The sequence below is a fragment of the Cetorhinus maximus genome, chromosome 2 (genome assembly GCF_964194155.1).
Source record: "Cetorhinus maximus chromosome 2, sCetMax3.hap1.1, whole genome shotgun sequence".
NCBI lineage: Eukaryota > Metazoa > Chordata > Chondrichthyes > Lamniformes > Cetorhinidae > Cetorhinus > Cetorhinus maximus.
In genome coordinates, this window is record NC_135880.1 from 1,338,288 (window position 1) to 1,358,182 (window position 19,895).

Consider the following 19,895-nt stretch of genomic DNA (forward strand, 5'->3'; position numbering starts at 1 on the left):
CGTGTAACTGAAATCCCTCATCCCTGGAGCCATTCTGGTAAACCTCCTCCGCAGCCTCTTAAGAAGGATGTCCAGCCCTTAGAAAGGGTGCAGAAGTAGCAACTTGCTAAGGTTCCTTCAAATCACCTTTTAATCATCATCTTCCAATCCTGTGGCTTCTACCACCTAGAAGACCAAGGGCAGCAGATGCCTGAGAACACCACTGCCTGCAAGTTCCCCTACAAGCCGTACAACATACCACTGTTCCTTCACCGTCGCTAGGCCAAAATCTTCCATGATAGCACTGTTTGTGTACCTGAACCACAAGGACTGTAGCAGTTCAAGAGTATGGTTAACCACCACATTCTTGAGGGCAGTTGGGGATGCTGGTATTGCCAGTGATTGTCCTGTCCTGTAGATGAATAATTTAAAAAAGAGATTTAGTAAATGGTACCAAGTATGAACAGAGAATGCAGCTTTACGGTGTTTGGAGAAATAATCAGAGGGGTTGTAACTTTTTGTAACCAGTGATGAGTTGTAATCTAGAATGCACTGCTGGAAAGAGTGGTGGAAGCATATACAGTTTATAACGTTCAAAAGAGAATTGCATAAATAATTGAGAGAAAATATGTTTTCAGGGATATGAGGAAAAAGCAAAGGAATGAGAGTAATTGGACAACTCTACCAAGGAGCCAATACAGGCACAAAGGGCCAAATGGCATCCTGTGCTATATCATTCTATGATTCTGTTCATTTATCCCTTGTATACTTACCGAGCTTCCCCTTAAATGCATTTCTGCTAATCGCCTCAACCACTCCATGGTAGTACATTCCACATTGTATGCTCTCCTCTCATCACTTCTTTCACAGATAAAGGAGCCCCAGCCTGTTCAGTAACCACCCTGTTTTGGTGCCACAATATAAAAGCAAAATACTGTGGATGTTAGAAACCTGAAATGAAAATAGAAAGTGTTAAACATACTCAGCAGGTCTGGCAGCACCTGTGGAGAAAGAAACAGAGTTAATGTTTCGTGTCAGATATGAATCTTCAGAAGTGTAAGAGTTATGATGAGTTATGGTATTGCTACTTTTAATAATTTGTGAACTTATACCCCCCAGATCTTTTTGTTCGTCTACCCTATTTAAGCTTTCAGTGGCCTCTTTATTCCTCCTACCAAAGTGCACCACCTCACACTTTTTATAATTGATCTAATTTAAATAAGGCTGATTTTTTAAAAAAAAATTAATTCATGCGATTTGGACATTGCTGGTTAGGCCAGCATTTATTTCCCATCCCTAATTGCCCTTGAGAAGCTGGTGGTGAATGGCCTCCTTGAACCGCTGCATTCCATGTAGTCTCAGTCCAGTTTTCTGTAGCAGTTTGATACGATTGAGTGGCTTGCTAGGCCAGTTCAGAGAGCATTTAAAGATCAACCTCATTACTGTGGATCTGAAATCACATGTAGGCTAAGGTAAAGGGAATATCATTTTATCCAATATTACTGTGGGATACTGTGAAGCAGGCTTCTGGGGGCTGTTTGTATGGTGTGTGCGTTGATTAATTTAATTAAACTGAAGACAGTCAGGCTGCAAGGTTTAAGTCATCAAAGGGTTGGGTGTAAAGCAGGCATTTTTGAACTGGAGAAGAATGATCTAAGATGGAATACCAGTAGATACAGTATGAATAGAAATTAGCATTAGGAGATAAATGAGGAGTGAATTTTTAGCTATTGAATTTCAAAGGGAGAAAAGAAGGAAGCTTTACAACTGGCAAAGATCATAGATAAATAAAGCAAAGTTATTAAGTTTATTTTTCCTGAACTTGATGGCTATAAAGACAGCATAAAATATTTTTAGATTCTGGGAAAAGTGAACAATGGGTTAGGATGAAAGGGAAGAAATATATTTAAGGAAAGATTGAAAGCTGTATGAGGTGTGTGGCCATGTGATCTTGGAGTGTGCTGTGCGAGCACTGTCCTGTGAAGGAAACAGCTTCTAGCCACCCCAGAGAAGTGCCTGATTGTTCCAGAAAGCAGGCTTTTGTTACAAGCCTTGGATTTCCATTGTCGAGTGAGAGAGAAGCTTGTGACATACCTCCATTACAGCAACCCTTTACAGTGGGTGCCTTGCGGTAATACTACTGGATATTTTATAAATTAGGGACTGTTGGCTAGAAAAGGGTGTTTTTTGAGAGTCTAGCTGAATAGAAATCTTTTAAGAAATGTTATAAGACTAAATTTAACTGTGTAACTGTAATCTTGTGTGTTAAAGTTTTCTATTGTTAATAAATGTTTTAATTCAACATTTTAAATCTCCAAAAGTGGTAGTGGCATCTTTACTTCTGACTTCAGTACACATATCTTCTCATAATAAATACAAATTGCAAAACCATTGTGATAGCCTGACCTTTGGGATTTGGTTAGCCCGGCAAATACCATCTGCCATATCATAACACCAGATCAGGTAAGGATGGCAAATTTCCTTCCCTGAAGGACATTAGTGAACCAGATGGGTTTTTACAATGAATGACTGATGGTTATCATTAGATTTTTTAATTCCAGAATTTTATTGAAATCAAATTCCACATTCTGCTGTGGTGGGATTCAAACCTGGGTGCCCAGAGCAATACCCTGGATCTCTGGAATACCAGGCCAATGATAATACCACTATACCATTGCCTATGGTTGTGAGACCACTGGGGCCTAAACTGGCAAAATTCAAACAGATATTAACCTGGTCACTTTTATCGATATGGAATGCAACCTTCTTTTAGAAAATGAATGCATTGGCTTTTTAGAAGTGAGAGAACATGACCTGTGCAAATAGGAGAGATGTTTAGCAACACCATGTAATCATGGCAAACTATGGGCGTTGGAGAACCATATTGCAATCTCAGTGTGAAAGAGCAGCATAACAAATATTTATGTTAGGCATCCACTGTACAATGAACTCTTTGTTTCTCACAGGGAAGAAAGTGGCAAAACAGGAAGATCTAAAGGAGATGGGTGATATTTCCTCAGGGATGAGCAGTTCCATCATGCAGCTCTACCTCAAACAGGTTCTGGAAGCATTTTTCCACACGCACTCTCCTGTGCGCCACTTTGCACTTAATGTCATCGCTCTGACACTAAACCAGGGCCTGGTCCACCCTGTCCAAGTAAGCTGTGTTTGTGTTGGCATCAGTGATTAAATGGTAAAACAAGATATAGTGTTATACACAAATTGTTTATAGCATTTTTAAATGTTTAAACATTTCAAACACCCCAGTACACTACATTTCACAACTATTTGAGCATTCTGCAGATTTGTTTTTGTTGATGTTCATCATGATTTCTCTGCCAGGGTTTCCTGTCACTTAAAGTCCAAGTTTCCTTTCAAGAAAAAGGTGAATTCTTTAAAGAAAGCATTGTGAACGTCTCATTGTAACCAACCAAAAGGGCCTGTCCTAAATAAGTTCTAGAGATGCTTTTGAAGGTTCTGCAGTGATGCTGTTTTGGTAGCAATCCAAAATGTGCTGCAGTGACATTGCAATTTAATGACGCTCTATCCAGTGCTGTTTGTCAGGGTCTTGAGCAGTTTGCAAGGCCATTGGCCTGTGGTCTAGAGCAGTCTACAGTGCCTTTGCTCAGCTCCCTATTCAGCCGTGCAAGACACCCAGCCCACTGAAATGGGGGAATTCTCCCTCTTCCCCCAACATGTGCCAAGTTTTATTGCCCATCCCTAGGTGCCCTGAGAAGGTGGTGAACCTCTTCAGCTGCTGTCACCTTAGTGCTAATGGTGCTCCCATAATGGTGTTACATAGGGGATTCAAGGATACCAACCAAGCGAAGATGGTGGAATGGTAAAGATACATGTCCAATTCAGTGTGGTGTGTCTTGGGTCAACCTTGACGATTACTTTATTCACATAACATTGCTGCTTATTCTTGGAAGAGGTAGCAGGAAAGGGCATTGCTGCTGAAGTAATCTTGGTGAGTAGCTGCAGTGCAGTCTTTAGATTGTAGATACTGCAGCTACACTGTGGAATGGTTGCATATTGAGTTCAGTGGCAAAGGATGCTGATCAAACAAAGTACTGTGTCCTGGATGATGATTAGCTTCACTGGAGTTGTTGGATCTTCTCCCATTCAGGCCAGTGGTGATGGTTCCATCACTGATTGCTTCTGCCCTGCTGTTTTTGGCAATGTTGTTGATAAGGCAGGTTGCCTAACTTTTCAGTAATTGCTTATACCGTGTATAGACACTAGCGGACTAAAATAATATGAAGGTTGCCCAGCACTTTGCATGATTTATAATTGCTTCCTTCTCATGTCCTTTGTTTGTTTCCTTTACACAGTGTGTGCCATACCTGATTGCCATCGGAACAGACCCAGAATCTACAATGCGCAACAAATCAGATCAACAGCTGGTGGAAATAGACAAAAAGTACACAGGATTTGTACATGTATGTGGTGATTCCTTCCCTCTACCAAGCTGCTGTTAACTCTCATTAATTAGCAGCCAAGGTGTCAACTATGGTTCAGCGTCAGCACTCATTCCTGAGTCAGAAGGTCATGGGTTCAAGTCTCACTCCACAGAGTTGACCACATAACCCAGGCTGACATTTTAGCACTGAGGGACTGTAGAGGTATCGTCTTACTGATTTGAAAATGGTAAATAGAGGCCCTGCCTGCCCCCTTGGGTCGATGTAAAAGACCTTTGTGGCAATGTTCAAAAAGATGGGAAGCTCTAGTATCCTGGTTAATATCTATCCTTAAACCACAAATTTTACACACAGTTTGAGGGAGAGAGGAGTGGGCCTGAGACTAAGTTTTTAAACTTCAATAAGGGCAATTATGAGTGCATGAAAGCTGAGCTGGCTAAAGTGAACTGGCAAATTAGGTTAAGGGATAGATCATTAGAGATGCAGTGGCTAATATTTAAGCAGATGTTTCAGAATGCACAGAGTAGATACATTCCAGTGAGTAAGAAAAAGTCCAAGGGACGGACACACCATCCGTGATTAACTAGAAAGGTTAAAGATAATATCAAACTTAAAGAAAAAGCATATAATTGTGCAAAAATAGGTGGAAGGCCAGAAGATTGGACAGAAAATAAGGAACAGCAAAGGATGACTAAAAGACTAATAAGGAGGGGAAAATTAGAGTACGAGAGAAGACTAGCCAGAAATATAAAAAACAGATAGAGTTTTTATAAATATTTAAAAAAGAAAGGAGTTAACAAACTGAGTGTTGGCCCTGTAGAAAGTGAACCTGGAGAATTGATCTTGGAAAATGAGATGTTGGATGAATTGAACAGGTATTTTGCATCAGTTTTCACTAGAGGATATAAGTAACATCCCAGAAGCAACTATAAACCAGGAAATGGAAGTGCGGAAGCAAGTCAGGACAATAACAGTCACCAGAGAAGTGGTACTGAGTAAATTGTTGGAGCTGCAGGCTGACAAGTGCCTGGGTCCTGATGGACTTAGGGTCTTAAAAGAAATGTCTAGTGAGATAGTTGATGCGTTGGTTTTAATTTTCCAAAACTCTCTAGATTCGGGGAAGGCCCCACTAGATTGGAAGATAGCAAACGTAACTCCATTATTCAAAAAGGGAGGAAGACAGAAAAGAGGAAACTACAGGCCAGTTAGCTTAACATCGGTTATGGGAAAATTTTAGAAGCTATTATTAGAAAAATTATAGCAGGGCACTTGGATAAGCTCAAGATCATCCGCAAAGTCAACATGGTCTTGTGAAAGGGGAATCATGTTTAACCAACTTATTGGAGTTCTTTGAGGAAGTAACAGGTACTGCGGATAAAGGGGAACTGGTGGATGTGCTGTACTTAGATTTCCAGAAGGCATTTGATAAAGTGCCACATCAAAAGTTATTGCGGAAAATAAAAGCTCATGGTGTAGGGGGTAACATATTGGCGTGGATAGGAGATTGGCTGGCTAACAGGAAGCAGAGAGTAGGCATAAATGGGTCTTTTTCAGGTTGGCAAGATGTAACGAGTGGTGAGCCACAGGGATCAGAGCTGGGACCGCAACTGTTTACAATTTACATAAATGACTTGGATGAAGGAATGGTTGCCAAATTTGTTGATGACACAAAGATAGGTAGGAAAGCAAGTTGTGAAGAGGACATAAGGAGACTACATTCAAATATAGATAAGTTAAGTGAGTGGGCAAAGATCTGGAAGATGGAGTATAATGTGGAAAAATGTGGAATTGTCCAATTTGGTAGGAAGAACAAAATATAAGCATATTATCTAAATCATGAGAGATTGCAGAGCTCTGAGGTACAGAAGGATCTGGGTGTCCTAGTGCATGAATCACAAAAGGCTATTATCAAGTACAGCAAGTAATTAGGAAAGCTAATAGAATGTTATCATTTATTGTGAGGGGAATTGAATACAAAAGTAGGATGGCTTCAGTTGTACAAGGCACTAGTGCGAGCACGTTTGGAGCACTGTGTACAATATTTACTTAAGGAAGGATGGAAGGAATACTTAAGGAAGGACGTAAATGCGTTGGAAGCGGTTCAGAGCTTTACCGGACTAATACCTGGAATGTGCGGGTTGTCTTATGAGGAAAGGTTGGACAGACCAGGCTTGTATGCCCTGGAGTTTAGAAGAGTAGGAGGCGACTTGATTGAAACACATAAGATCCTGAGGGGACTTGACAGGGTGGATATGGAGAAGATGTTTCCTCTTGTGGAAGAATCAAGATCTAGAGGTCACTGTTTAAAAATAAGGGGTCGCCCATTTAAAACAGAGATGAGGTGAAATGTTTTCTGAGGGTTGTGAGTCTTTGGAACACTCTTCCTAAAAAGGTGGTGGGCGCAGAGTCTTTGAATATTTTTAAGGCAGAGATGGTTAGATTCTTGGTAAGCAAGGGGGTGATAGGTTATCGGGGATAGGTGGGATGCTGATTTCAGGTTACTGTCAGATCAGCCATGATCTATTGAATGGTGGAGCAGGCTCGAGGGGCTGAATGGCCTACTCCTGCTCCTTGTTCGTATGTTCGTAACCAATATCATTAAAACAAAATATCAAGCCATGTATCTCACTACGTGGGATCTTGCTGTAAATTCGCTGCTGCAATTCCTGCATTAGAACAGTGAATTAACCTCATCATTGGCTGCAAAATGCACTGGAATGTCCCACGGTTGTTTAAATACAGGTTAACTTATAATTAGGCTGAGTCGATATCGAAAGGAACAAGGGTGAATATATTCAACTGGAAGACATCTAATTTTTGAGAGTTGAAAAGATATCTATCTGGCTCAGGTGGATTTGAAACCGAGTAAAATAGTAAATGAGCAATGGGAGGCCTTCAAGGAGGGAATAGTTTGGGCACAGACAAACAGATCAGAGGGAAAAGAAGGACAGTAAAAGTGAGAGCTCACTGAATGATTAAAGATCTAGAAGTTAAAATAAAATAATGATGTGAAACTTATAATAAATATCAAGTCATAATTCAGTCAAGAATCAAGCAGGATATAGAAAGTGCAAAGAAGTGAAAAGGAAATAATGGGGCAAGGAGAATGTATCAAAGATTAACTGGTAACATAAAAGGAAAGACTAAGGTCTTTTATAAATATTGAGCAAAATAGTAGACAAGGGAGAGTGAGGTTGATCGAGGGGATTTTATTGCAGTGGCAGTGGGCGTGGTTGGTACACTGACTGTTTGCATTTGTCTTCACAAAGAGGATGCTCCCAATGTCACAATAAAGGAGCAGTGTAGAGAAATTGATCGGTTAAAAATGAGGCACTTAAAAGGTTGGCAATCTAAAGTCCTGGCCCAGATGGGATACGTTCTAGGTTAGTGAGGGAAATAAAGGTGGAAATAGCAGAAGCTGCGGCCACAATCTTCCTTGGATATGGGAGTGGTGTTGGAGAAGATCCAGACAAAATTAATTCTCATTTGGAAAATCATGGGCTAACGAATGTCAGCCAGCACAAATGTGTTTAAGTTAAACATATATAACTAGCTTGGTTGACTTTTTTGATGAAGTAACTCAGGATTGATGAAGGTAGTGCAATTGATGTGCTTATGGAATTTCAAAAAATTTTGATGAAGCACCCCATACGGACTTATTAGCACATTGAAGCCGATAAAATTAAAGGGACAGTGGCTATATGAGTATGAAATTGGTTGACACAGATTGTTTTTCAGGGTGAAGAAAAGTATGCAGTGTTCCCTTGGGGTCTGTATTGGGGCCACTTTTTTTGATGTTTATGACCTGGACTTGGATATGCACGGCATAATTTTCAAAGTTTGCAGGTGACACAAAACTTGGAAATGTAGTAAATTGTGGTTAGTAATATTCTTCATGAGGACAAAGATATAGGCTTGTGAAATGTCACAAATGCAATTTAATGCAAAAAGTATGGGGTGATGTATTTTGAGAGAGAGAATGAGAAGGGACAATATAAATTAAATGGTAAAATTTAACAAGATGTGGAGGAACAAAAATATCTGGCGGTTCACAGCAATGTTTCTTCTAATTTCCCATAGCTGTGCGTGGCCTGTTACATTGTGTGATCCCATTAAGATTGCTGTGTATATCTGCATCTTAAAGGGAACAGTACTTGTGCGTAGCCTGTTTGTCCCCTGCACATTCCTGATTGCTGCGAGGCAGTGCACCCACACAGCTTAAAGGTAGCATTCATTCATATACTCAATTCTTTAAAGATGGCAGAACTAGTTGATAAAGCTGTTCTTTTTAATAAAAAGCATACCACGTCCTTGGTTTTTATAGAGGAATAGAGTAAAAAAAATAGGAAATTATGCTAAGCACTGGAGTATTGTGTACAGTTCTGGGCATCGCACTTTAAGGAGGATGTGAAGGCTTTTGGGATGATACATAGATGAAGGACTTCGGTTATGGGGAGAGACAAGTGAAACTGGGATTGTTTTGCTTAGAGCTGAGAGGGTTAAGGGGAAATATAATAGAGGTCCAAAATATTGGCTTTTAATAGAGTATGGTTTCAACTGGCTGGAAGTCAGTGACCAGAGGACACAAATTTAAGAATGGCAAAAGAATTCAGGGCGGGGATGAAAATAAATTATTTTAGGCAGCAAGTTCTTGAATGCACCACCTGCGGGGTTACTGGAAGTAGATTCAATAATCACTTCCAAAAGAGAATTGGATAAATCCTTGAAGAGAAAAAGTGTGATACCATGTGGAAAGGACAACAAATGGGACTTATTGGGTAGCTGAATAGCCACCTTCTGTGCTGTATGATTTTATAAAGTTCTTTAAGTGGCACCATAAATTTAAATGTATTGCAACCCTGTGTCATGTATAGAAATGTGCATATTTTAATTCGTGGGAGTGGGATGAGAGTTGCTGATTGTTGTACGCTGCTTTTTCCCAGATGAAAGCAGTAGCAGGGATGAAGATGTCATACCAGCTTCAACAATCCATCCAATCTGAGATTAGGGAGTTAATTCGTGGCTTCAGGCAGGAGGAGAACGTGACAGCTTTATGTTCACATCTCTACACCATGATCCGAGGAAACCGACAACATCGACGCGCCTTCCTCATTGCCTTACTGAACCTATTTGATGACAGTGCGGTGAGTCAATAATCCAAAGGGTTTCTGGCAACCTGCTTCATTTTCAACAGATGGCTATGATTAACCAGGATAACATGGGGTCAGCATCAGTCTGTTACTATTATCTTAATCCTTTGGTACTGGAGTATTCCAAGGAAGTAGAACCTGAAACTAGTGAGTAAATATTAGGAAAATGTACTATCAAAGTAAAAAGGGGCACAAACAATGGGTTATTCAAATTTTTTTACTCATTCATGGGATGTGGCCTTCGCTGGCTGGACCAGCATTTATTGCCTCATCCCTAGTTGCCCTTGACAAGGTGGTGGTGAGCTGCCTTCTTGAACTGCTGCAGCCCACAGTGCTGTTAGGGAGGGAGTTCCAGGATTTTGACCCAGCGACAGTGACGGAACAGCGATATATTTCCAAGCCAGGATGGTGAGTGGCTTCGAGGGGAACTTCCAGCTGGCGGTGTTCCATCTATCTGGTGCCCTTGTTCTTCTAGATGGTTGTGATAATGGATAACATGGTGTAAGTCAAGATAATGGAGAAATGGAATTTAATGCAAGAGTGAAAGTACTAGAGAGATGGGCTTCAATGCGAGAGTGTGGGCGCTCTGGTGGGGTGTAAGATTTTGATTGGTGATGGGATCTGAGGTCTGATCTGGGGCCTCAGCTTTTCACCATATTGTTCAGTCACTTGGATGAAAGAAGAAAAATGAATATCAATTTTGTAGTTCACTAAGTTAGGAATTAGAGTAAATAATGTAAATGGGAAAAGATGGGATGTTATACCTCAGTTGTATAGTACCTTGACTAGAGTCCAGCTGGAATACTTCAATGAGTTGTGGACACATCATCTCGGGAAGAATATATTGCCCCTGGAAGGGCTGCAGGGCAGGTTTAGCAGATTGATATTGGGGCTAAAAAGGTTAAAATATGAGGACGTGTTGCATGAATACATCATGTATTTCCCTGAATATTGAAGTTTTAGGTAGCCTAGTATTTACAATGGTAAAGGGCTTCATTAGGGAAGAAACTATTTTCGCTGGTGGGACTTACAGAACATGGGGCATATCCTTAAAAGTTAGAGCTAAACCATTCGGGAGGGAAATCAGGAAGCACTTTTTACACAAGGGTAGTGGATCCCTGGAGCATTTGCCCCCTCAAAAAAACAACTGTTGAGGCTGGGAGTGTATTGAAATTTTAAGGACTAATATCAATAGATTTTTGTTGGTTAAGGGTTACAAAATCAAAGCAGGTAAATGGGATTAAACCATGAACTGATGATTGTTGCAAGGGGCTTGAGGGGTTGAATGACCACCTTCTCTTCCTATGATCCTAGTCCCAGCAAAAAAAAAAGAGATCCAACGGTTCAAATCCTATTGTATTTACATTCTGAAATAGAACAGCACCTTCCAAACCCACAACCTCTACCACCTCGAAGGACAAGGGCAGCCAATGCACATTACCAGTTGCAAGTTCACACACCATCCTGGCATGGAACTAAATCGCCGTTCCTTCACTGTCGATGGGTCAAAATCATGGAACTCCTTTCCTAACACAGGATGTACCTGCACCATTTGGGCTGCAGTGGCTCAAGAAGGCAGCTCACCACCACATTCTCAAGGGCAATTAGGGATGGGCAATAAATGCTGGCCTAGCCAGCGAAGCCCACATTCCATGAAAGAATTTTTAAAAAGCAAAATGATTTTATGAGCACAAAGGGAGCCATATGCCAGTGGTCATCCGTTCTCGTGCTCTGTGGTTTTTACCAAAGTTTACCAATTTGTGTGGGTAGCTGAAAGGGTGTGTGACAAGGCTGGTGTGTGCAGAGTTTTGGCCTATATATCAGTCGCATCAGAGAAGAACTTGATGCTAAGTAGTAGTTAATACATAGACAGAAATGTGTCCCGCCTCAGCCCTTGAGCTCTCTCATTCTGGGAGATAACGCGGAGTACTGGGTCCTGGTGAAAGGTAATCTCAAACTGAAACGTTAACTCTGTTTCTTTCCACTTTGAAGCTCTCCTTCAAAGAGCTGCATAACAGAACCAAAGCCAAGCTTCCTTTGCAGTGTGCTAGAGGAATGGAGGATTCAAGGCTTTGGAGGTAGTGCCCCCAACGCTTCCCCTGACTGCCCATTCAGTATATAGACGTCACGATATGTTGGCAGAATGTGGAAGGCCATTCTGGCATTGTGTAATCTCATGCTCTACCAATTACTTCAATAAAAGATTACTAATGCTAGAGAAGAGATTGTGGATGGGGGATGCACAGGATTACCTAAGAGCTGAAATGGGAATTTGAACCTGTTCGAACTTTGTTTTTCTTCTCTATAGAAAACTGAGGTGAACCTGTTGCTGTACATAGCGGACAACTTGGCCTGTTTCCCTTTCCAGACGCAGGAGGAGCCTCTGTTTATTATGCACCACATTGACATCACACTTTCAGTTTCTGGAAGTAATCTGCTGCAGTCATTCAGGGAGGTAAGTGTGAATTTGGGGTCTGTATCAACAAATCAAAACCAAAACTTGAATTGACGTTGAGGTTGGATACATATGATGAACTGGAGGTACATCCAACAGGCCTTTTTTAAACCTCCAATTGGACTACTTGATTATGCGGTAGTGATAGATTTACAATATTTTATACTGTATCATGGTGTATCTATACTGCACCTAGTGATACTGTCTGGTACACTGCACTGAATCGGGCTGTGACAGTGTATTTTCATTGATACTGCCTGGTGCAGTGTCAGTGGATCAGGGTGAGTTTACACTGCCTTCAGTGAGTTGTGATTCTGCGATTGGACAACATTTGCTAAATAATCCTTAGTGTGCTATGAATTACGCTGACAACCAGTTTAAGATTGTTAGTCAGGCTGACAGTGTGGCACATTTGCATGTCCTGGAAGCTACATATATTAATATGGCCCTGTTCTTTGCAGACAGAAAGAACATGTACACACATTGCGCTTGTTTCAGCAAAACAAAATAAGTGACAGCCATTCGCTGGTTCATTCCTCAGGGAAATGCCTTGACCAATCGGAGGTCAAGCTGCCTGGTTTTAAATTTCAAGCAATGCTTGGCAATTAACCGTCAGTCACAGCTGTGCATTCGCCATGGCAATACCTCTACCAATCAGAGTCCACTTGCCAACTAATCAGCATTCTCTCCTCATACAGTATAAATACGTTGTTTCCTCTGACATTGGTATCTTCTTGTGAACTGTCATGATGAGTACAAGACGAAAAGCTTTGACAAAAAATCTTTTTTTCTCAGCAAGACCTCACATTTGTCCACACTGAAATCATTTGTCACTGTTATGACACAGCAGTTAGTAAAGGCTGAGTTGTTTAAATCCCAGAGGGAAACTTGAACAACCGTCATAACCTATATTTTCAATTGGTATGTTTGAGATGCACCTCTGAATTCAGGAATAAAACCCACCAAGCCTCGAGTTTTTTTTAATAAAACTAAATTAAACATTTATTAATTCAATAACAAATTAAATATATACACATGTCTACAAATTACTACCATAATAACTTTTAAACAAATCCCCGAATTAATCACTCCCAGGTAAATCTTCACCAAGGCAACAATAAGCAGGCAAAGCACATTTGACCTCACGAATTCAAAAAAAGGTTTCTTTGCAGACACCGTTGTAGGCTTACAGGCTGGTTAGATCTTAAATGCCTCTGACTTACACACACAAACTCCTCTCTGTTTATACCTAGCTTCCCCTTTGAATGTAAATTTTCCATTGTCTTACTAGGTTTTTTAAATTTTACCTCTCCTAACAATAATCCTTTCATTCCACCAATTTTATTAGTAATATAACCACATTGCTTGGCGTCTCCCAGCTAGGTGCAAGATTTTACTCCCACTCTTGAATGCTTTATTCCACAAATGAAAATGTACACTTTACCTTTTCCTCCTTACTTTTATCTAATCAACATCTCAAAACTACCAAATATCAAAGCACCCAGACTAGCTGGCCTTAATCCAATTAAGGCACACATAGACACAGGCCCTACTACAATTCAAATTTAAAATAATTTCCAATAGCATTATAGGCATTAATATATCTTCATGACAGTCACAGCTTTACTCCTTCACTTAATCTATCAATAACTCCTTATAAGTTCATGCTTCCAACTACACTGCTTACAATGTTGCCTATTAATCTGTGATCAGAAAATTTGGATTTGTAGCTTTCTGTGCCACTGTCTAAGCCATTTAATAAATAGGGTGACTAGTTGAGGCCCAAACATTGATCTTTTCAAGACACCACTAGAATCATAAAATGGTTACAGCATAGAAGGAGGCCATTCAACCCATTGTGACTGTCTGTGCCAGCCCTCTCATGGAGCTATTTATCTAGTGCCACTCCCTCATCTTTTCCCTGTAACCCTGCACATTTTCCTTTTTAGATAATTATCCAGTTCCCTTTTGAATGCCATGTTTGAAGCTGCCTCCACCCAATTGTCAGGCAGTGCATTCCAGATCCTAACCACTCGCTGTGTGAAAAAGTTTTTCCTCATGTTGCTGTTGCTTCTTTTACCAATTACCCTAAATCTGTCCTCTGGTTTTCAATCCTTCCACCAACAGTTTCTCCCTATCCACTCTCATTTTGAATACCCTGTATCGAGTCTTTTCTCAACCTTCAAGGTCAATTTTTCCAATCTATCTATGTAACTGAAGTTCCATGCTCATGATTGTGCAGAAAAGCACAATCTCTAAACCCTTCACTTCCAGTGTGGTGCCCAGAACTGGACACAATCTGAACCAGCGTTTTTTTTTACAGGTTTAGCATAACTTCCTTATGTTTGTACTCTGTCCCTATTGATAAAGTCTAGGATTTTGTATGCTTTACTAACCACTCTCTCAACCTGTTCTGTCACCCTCTGCTCCTGCAGCCACTTTAGAATAGTATACTGTTTATTTTGTAGTCTGTGTTCCTTCTACGAAAATGTATCACTTCACACTTCGCTGTGTTAAATTTCATCTGCCACTTGTCCACCCATTCCACCAAACTCTCTAGGTCCTTTTGAAGTTCCACACTATCCTCCTCACAGTTCACAATGCTTCCAAGTTTTATGCCATCTGCAAATTTTGAAATTGTGCCCTCCACCCCCAAGTCTAGGCCATCAGTATAAAGCAAGAAAAGCATGTGGTCCTAGTCCCAACCCCTGTGGAACCTGTCCATATACCATCCTTCAGTCCATGCTACTATTGCCCCTTTTATTCCATGGGCTTCAATTTTGCTGATTAGCCCATTGTGTGGCACTTTATCAAATGCCTTATGGAAGTTTGCATTATCCTCATCAACTCTCTCTGTTACCTCATCAAAAAGCAAAGTCAAATTAATTAAACACAATTTGACATGGACAGATTCATGCTGGCTTTCCTTATTTAATCCATATTTGTCCAAGTGACTGTTGATTTTTATCCCAGATTATCATTTCCAAAAGCTTCCCTACTGCCCTCGTTAAACTGGCTGACATGTAGCTGCTGGGTTTAACATTGCATCCTTTTTGAACAAGGATGTGACATTTGCAGTTCTCCAGTCCTGTATCTAAGGAGAGTTTGAAGATTGAGCAGTGCCTCAATGTCCAATCCTACTTCCCTCAATATCATCAGATACATCCCATCTGGTTCTGGTGACCTATCAACCTTTAGTCCAGCTGACCTTTCTAATGCTGCTCTTTATCAATTTTAGTCCATCTTGTGTCTCAACTACCTCCTTCTTTCTTGGTAAAGACAGTTGCAAAGTACGCATTTAGTATCTTAGCCATGCCCTCTGCCTCCATGCATAAATTCCTGTCTGTTCCCTAATCAGAATTACTCCTCCCTTTACCACCCTTTTACTATTGATTTGCCTGCAGACGACTTTTGGATTTCTTTTTATCTTAGCTGTTAGTCTCTTTTCATGCTTGTTCTTTGCTGGTGGTATTTCTTTTTACGCTTCTTTGAACTTTTTATAATCATTCTGGTTCTCATGCACACCCTTTTTCTGTTTCATCTTACTCTATCTCTTTTGGCATCCAGAGCACTCTGGCTTTATTTATCCTACCTTTCCCCTTATGGAAATGTGCCTCACCTGTACCTGAACCACCACCTCTTTAAAGTCATCCATTGTTCAATTACATCTTTATCTTTGATTCCAATTTACTTGGGCCAGATTTGTTCAGTTTTGCCAGTTGCCAATTTTTCCACTCCCAATTAATTATTTTTATTTTAGGTTGCACCTTGCCATTTTCCATAGCTAACTAAAAACTTGAGATGCTATATTCACTGTTCCCTAATTTCCACTGTTGACACTTGATATAGTTGATCCACCTCATTCCCCAGAACCAAGTTTAGCAATGTCTCCTCCTTAGTTGGACTGGAAATATAATGATCTAGAAAATTATTCTGAATACACTCTAGGACAGTTGGCTTGTTCAACCTTTTTGTATGGAGGGGGCCACATTTCAGCTTCTTCCTCACTCAGAGTCGATGAGCACATTTTGGCAAGTTAAGGTTTGACACAACATCAAACATGAATTTCAAAAACATGCTGAAGTATGAAGACAAACAACTTGATGAGCAAACAAAGCATATCAAAGCAATAAATTGATAATTTAAAAAATGAGTAAATAAAGATGACCATTAAAGGGTGAGTGTGTGTGTATCTGACTCAGTACCAGCCTTGGGGTGCTTACTCACTCACCCTCACCCACTGAGTGTGTGTGTTGGTGAATAAGAAGTGAGACTGGGAGTAAGCCAGAAATATACACACACACTCCCCCTTCTCTCTCACACGCACACTCCCCCTTCTCTCTCACACGCACACTCCCCCTTCTCTCTCACACGCACACTCCCCCCTCTCTCTCACACACACACTCCCCCCTCTCTCTCACACACGCACACTCCCCCTTCTCTCTCACACGCACACTCCCCCTTCTCTCTCACACGCACACTCCCCCCTCTCTCTCACACGCACACTCCCCCCTCTCTCTCACACGCACACTCCCCCCCTCTCACACGCACACTCCCCCCTCTCACACATGCACACTCCCCCTTCTCTCTCACACGCACACTCCCCCTTCTCTCTCACACGCACACTCCCCCCTCTCTCTCACACGCACACTCCCCCTCTCTCTCACACGCACACTCCCCCTTCTCTCTCACACGCACACTCCCACCTCGCTCTCACACGCACACTCCCCCCATCTCTCTCACACGCACACTCCCCCTTCTCTCTCACACGCACACTCCCCCCTCTCTCTCACACGCACACTCCCCCTCTCTCTCACACGCACACTCCCCCTTCTCTCTCACACGCACACTCCCACCTCGCTCTCACACGCACACTCCCCCCATCTCTCTCACACGCACACTCCCCCCCTCTCTCTCACACGCACACTCCCCCTTCTCTCTCACACGCACACTCCCCTCTCTCTCTCACACGCACACTCCCCTCTCTCTCTCACACGCACACTCCCCCCCCCCCCCCTCTCACACGCACACTCCCCCTTCTCTCTCAAACCCACACTCCCCCTTCTCTCTCACACCCACACTCCCCCTTCTCTCTCACACTCTCTCCCACCCCCCCCCCCCCCCCACCCCCCCGCACACCCCCCTCCCCCTCTCTCACATGCACACTCCCCCCTCTCGCACTCCCCCTTCTCGCTCGCCCGCTCGCTCTTCCCCCTCACTCTGACAAGCGGATGGGTCCCGCTCTCGCTCCAGGCGCCCTGTTCTCGCCCGGGGACCCCCGGCCTCCCACTCTGGCCCCATGGCCTGTCAGCCTATAAGCAGCAAATGCAGGGAGAAACCAGCCTGTGATTGGATGAGCAGCTTTAAAGCATTTTTTAAACCTAAGTCAGTTGTATGTCCAACAGGTTTGGCGGGCCAAGCCCTGAGCTTTAGGTGGCTGTAACCCAGCCCATGGACCGCGAGTTGGACAAGCCTGTTCTAGGAACTCTTTAGGGAATTAATGTCCTCATTATACCTACTCAATAGTTTTTGCACTTCTTTGTATTTTCCTTGCAAATTAGTTCTTCTTTCATCCCACGAGTTGAAGGCAATAGAACACACCAATAGTGTAATGGCACCTCCAATGTTTCTTAGCTCTAACCAAGTAGATTCTGTCCTAGACCCCTCTGGGACGTCCTCTCTCTCCAACAGGGTCTATTCTCCTCCCCCTCGTTTTCCTTCCATCTCTTTCCTGAACACCTCGTGGACCACCTTATGTTCAGGAATATTTTATCCTAGTCCTTCCGTTCTTTGAGTGAAGTCTCCCATGACACCATGTTTCCATATGGCAACCTGTGTCCACAGTTCAACAGTCTTATTACCACACTTCGTGTTCACAGACATGCACAATAAACCTAATTTGGACTTGGTTGCTTTCCCTCTTGCTCTAGCCCCACTTGATACCTTGCTGTCTCTTATTTTAGTGCTATCTGCCTCTCCCAATTCTCTGCGCACCTTGTTTTTCCCCTCTAATATTACACTCTGTATTCCGTTCCCTTCTGCCAAGTTAGTTTAAACTCTCCCAACAGCGCTAGCAAACCACCCCATAAGGAAGTTGGTTCCCGCTCTGTTTATGCGCAACCTGCTTGGCCTGTAGACTTCCCTTCTCCCCCTGAACTGGGCTCCATATCCCAGGGATCTAAAGCCCACCCTCCTACACCATCTCTCTCACCATGCATTCATCTCTCCTCCTATTTCTGTACTCACTAGTTTGTGGCACAGGGGCTAATCCAGCAGTTAATTCCTTTGAGTTCCTGTTTGCTAGTTTCTTTCCTAGCTCCCTTAAAATCTCCCGCCTTCTCCTTTCTTTCTAAATTGGTACAATATGGACCACAACTTCTGCCTGCTCACCCTCCCTTCAGAGTGCCCTGCACTAGGGAGGTGACTTACCACCCTGAATTCATGTCTACAGCTGCGAAACTGCCTGTCTGTTTCCCTAATTATCGAACCCCCTATCACTATTGCTTTCCCAATCTCCCTCCTCCTCCCCTGAACCAGTCCTGCACTTGGCTTTGGCAGCAGTTCCCAGAGAAACCATCACCCTCATCAGTATTCAGAACTGTACACCAGTTGGAGAGGGAGTTACACTTGGGGGACTCCTGGTCCTACTTAATGGTCACCCATCCCATCTCCGTTTGCATTCCCTTCTTGACTTAAACAACTTAACTGAACTCTACTTCTGTCTGGGGTGGAGAATCCAGAGGTTCTCAGTCTGTTTGGTGAAGACATTTCTCCTCATCTCAGCCCTGTATGGCCAAGCCCTTAACCTGAGACTGAGCCCCTAATTCTTAACTCCCCAGCCAGAGAAATATCCTCCCAAAAAGCAAGCTGCATTAGTATATGTCTGCTCTGCATTCAGTGATTCTGCCTAGATCAGAGTTGTAACTGGATGTCTATATCTTCAGTGATGCTTTCAGGAATAGTGTAAGTGTATCATGGAGTGTCTATGCAGCATTCAATGATATTGCCTGGAAGTGAGCTGTGTTAGGGTGTGACTATACTGGATGCTGTGATAGTACCTTTAATAGTGAGTACAGATACATCAGGGTTGGCTGGGCTCCGTTTTTGAAGAAAATATTAGGCGGCTAAATTTTTAAACTGCCTGCTTGTCATTTTCAGTCTCTGTTGAAAGAAACACTGCCGAAAGAAAGGAAATCCTCGAGCTCAGGAGACAGTGAGAGTGAGAGTGAAAGTGAGGATGAGATACAGCGACCCCGCAGGTCCAGAAAACGTGTCAACTCTGACTCAAGTGATGACGAGGATGATGATCTGGAAGACGTGCTCTCTCGGTTACCTCCAGACTCAACCCCTCTCGTGGAGTTTGTGAATGCTTCTCAGGGAATCCTGTTGCTATTGGTCCTGAAACAACACCTAAAGAACCTGTACGGCTTCTCAGACAGGTATGAGAATGAAGCTTGTGTTGAACTAAAAACAAAAAAAATGCTGGAAATACTCAGCCAGTCAGGCAGCATCTGTGGGGAGAAAAAGTTCATGTTTTCAGGTCTGTGACCTTTCATCAAAAATTAACATTGAACCCTTCACAGTTCTCAAAGATTGCTTTCTATATTTTGCCTCTATCTTTCTATGTCTGTTCATTCCACCTACTCTCATATTTGCTGTTTACATAACAGAGAAAATTGATCATTTAATTTTTCAAATGGGTAACATTGATTCCATCATTCCATACAACATCCCCTCATATCTTGCTCCAGTAGATGCCAGGAGGTTTGGGAGAGTGGAATTCTCTTCCCCAGAGAGCAGTGGAGGCTGGGTCATTGAATATGTTTAAGGCTGAGTTAGATTCTTGACTGACAAGGTTTGGGAGAGTTCTGTATTCAAATGGAACAGGAG

At 42.3% G+C, this 19,895-nt stretch overlaps 1 protein-coding gene across 8 annotated transcripts in view; it reads left to right on the plus strand.

The window, feature by feature from the left end:
* The window catches only part of LOC144691642 (nipped-B-like protein), a 564,605-nt gene that overhangs the window by 523,792 nt on the left and 20,918 nt on the right, over positions 1-19,895 (plus strand). For 7 of the 8 annotated variants that reach the window (XM_078559979.1, XM_078559947.1, XM_078559954.1 and 4 more), the window contains 5 exons: positions 2,946-3,136; positions 4,314-4,421; positions 9,344-9,544; positions 11,859-12,005; positions 19,164-19,444. In XM_078559979.1, coding sequence (XP_078416105.1) covers positions 2,946-3,136; positions 4,314-4,421; positions 9,344-9,544; positions 11,859-12,005; positions 19,164-19,444 — 928 coding nt within the window. Of the gene's footprint in view, positions 1-2,945; positions 3,137-4,313; positions 4,422-9,343; positions 9,545-11,858; positions 12,006-19,163; positions 19,445-19,895 lie in introns of those variants that run through there. The other variant, XM_078559995.1, reaches the window with a different exon arrangement.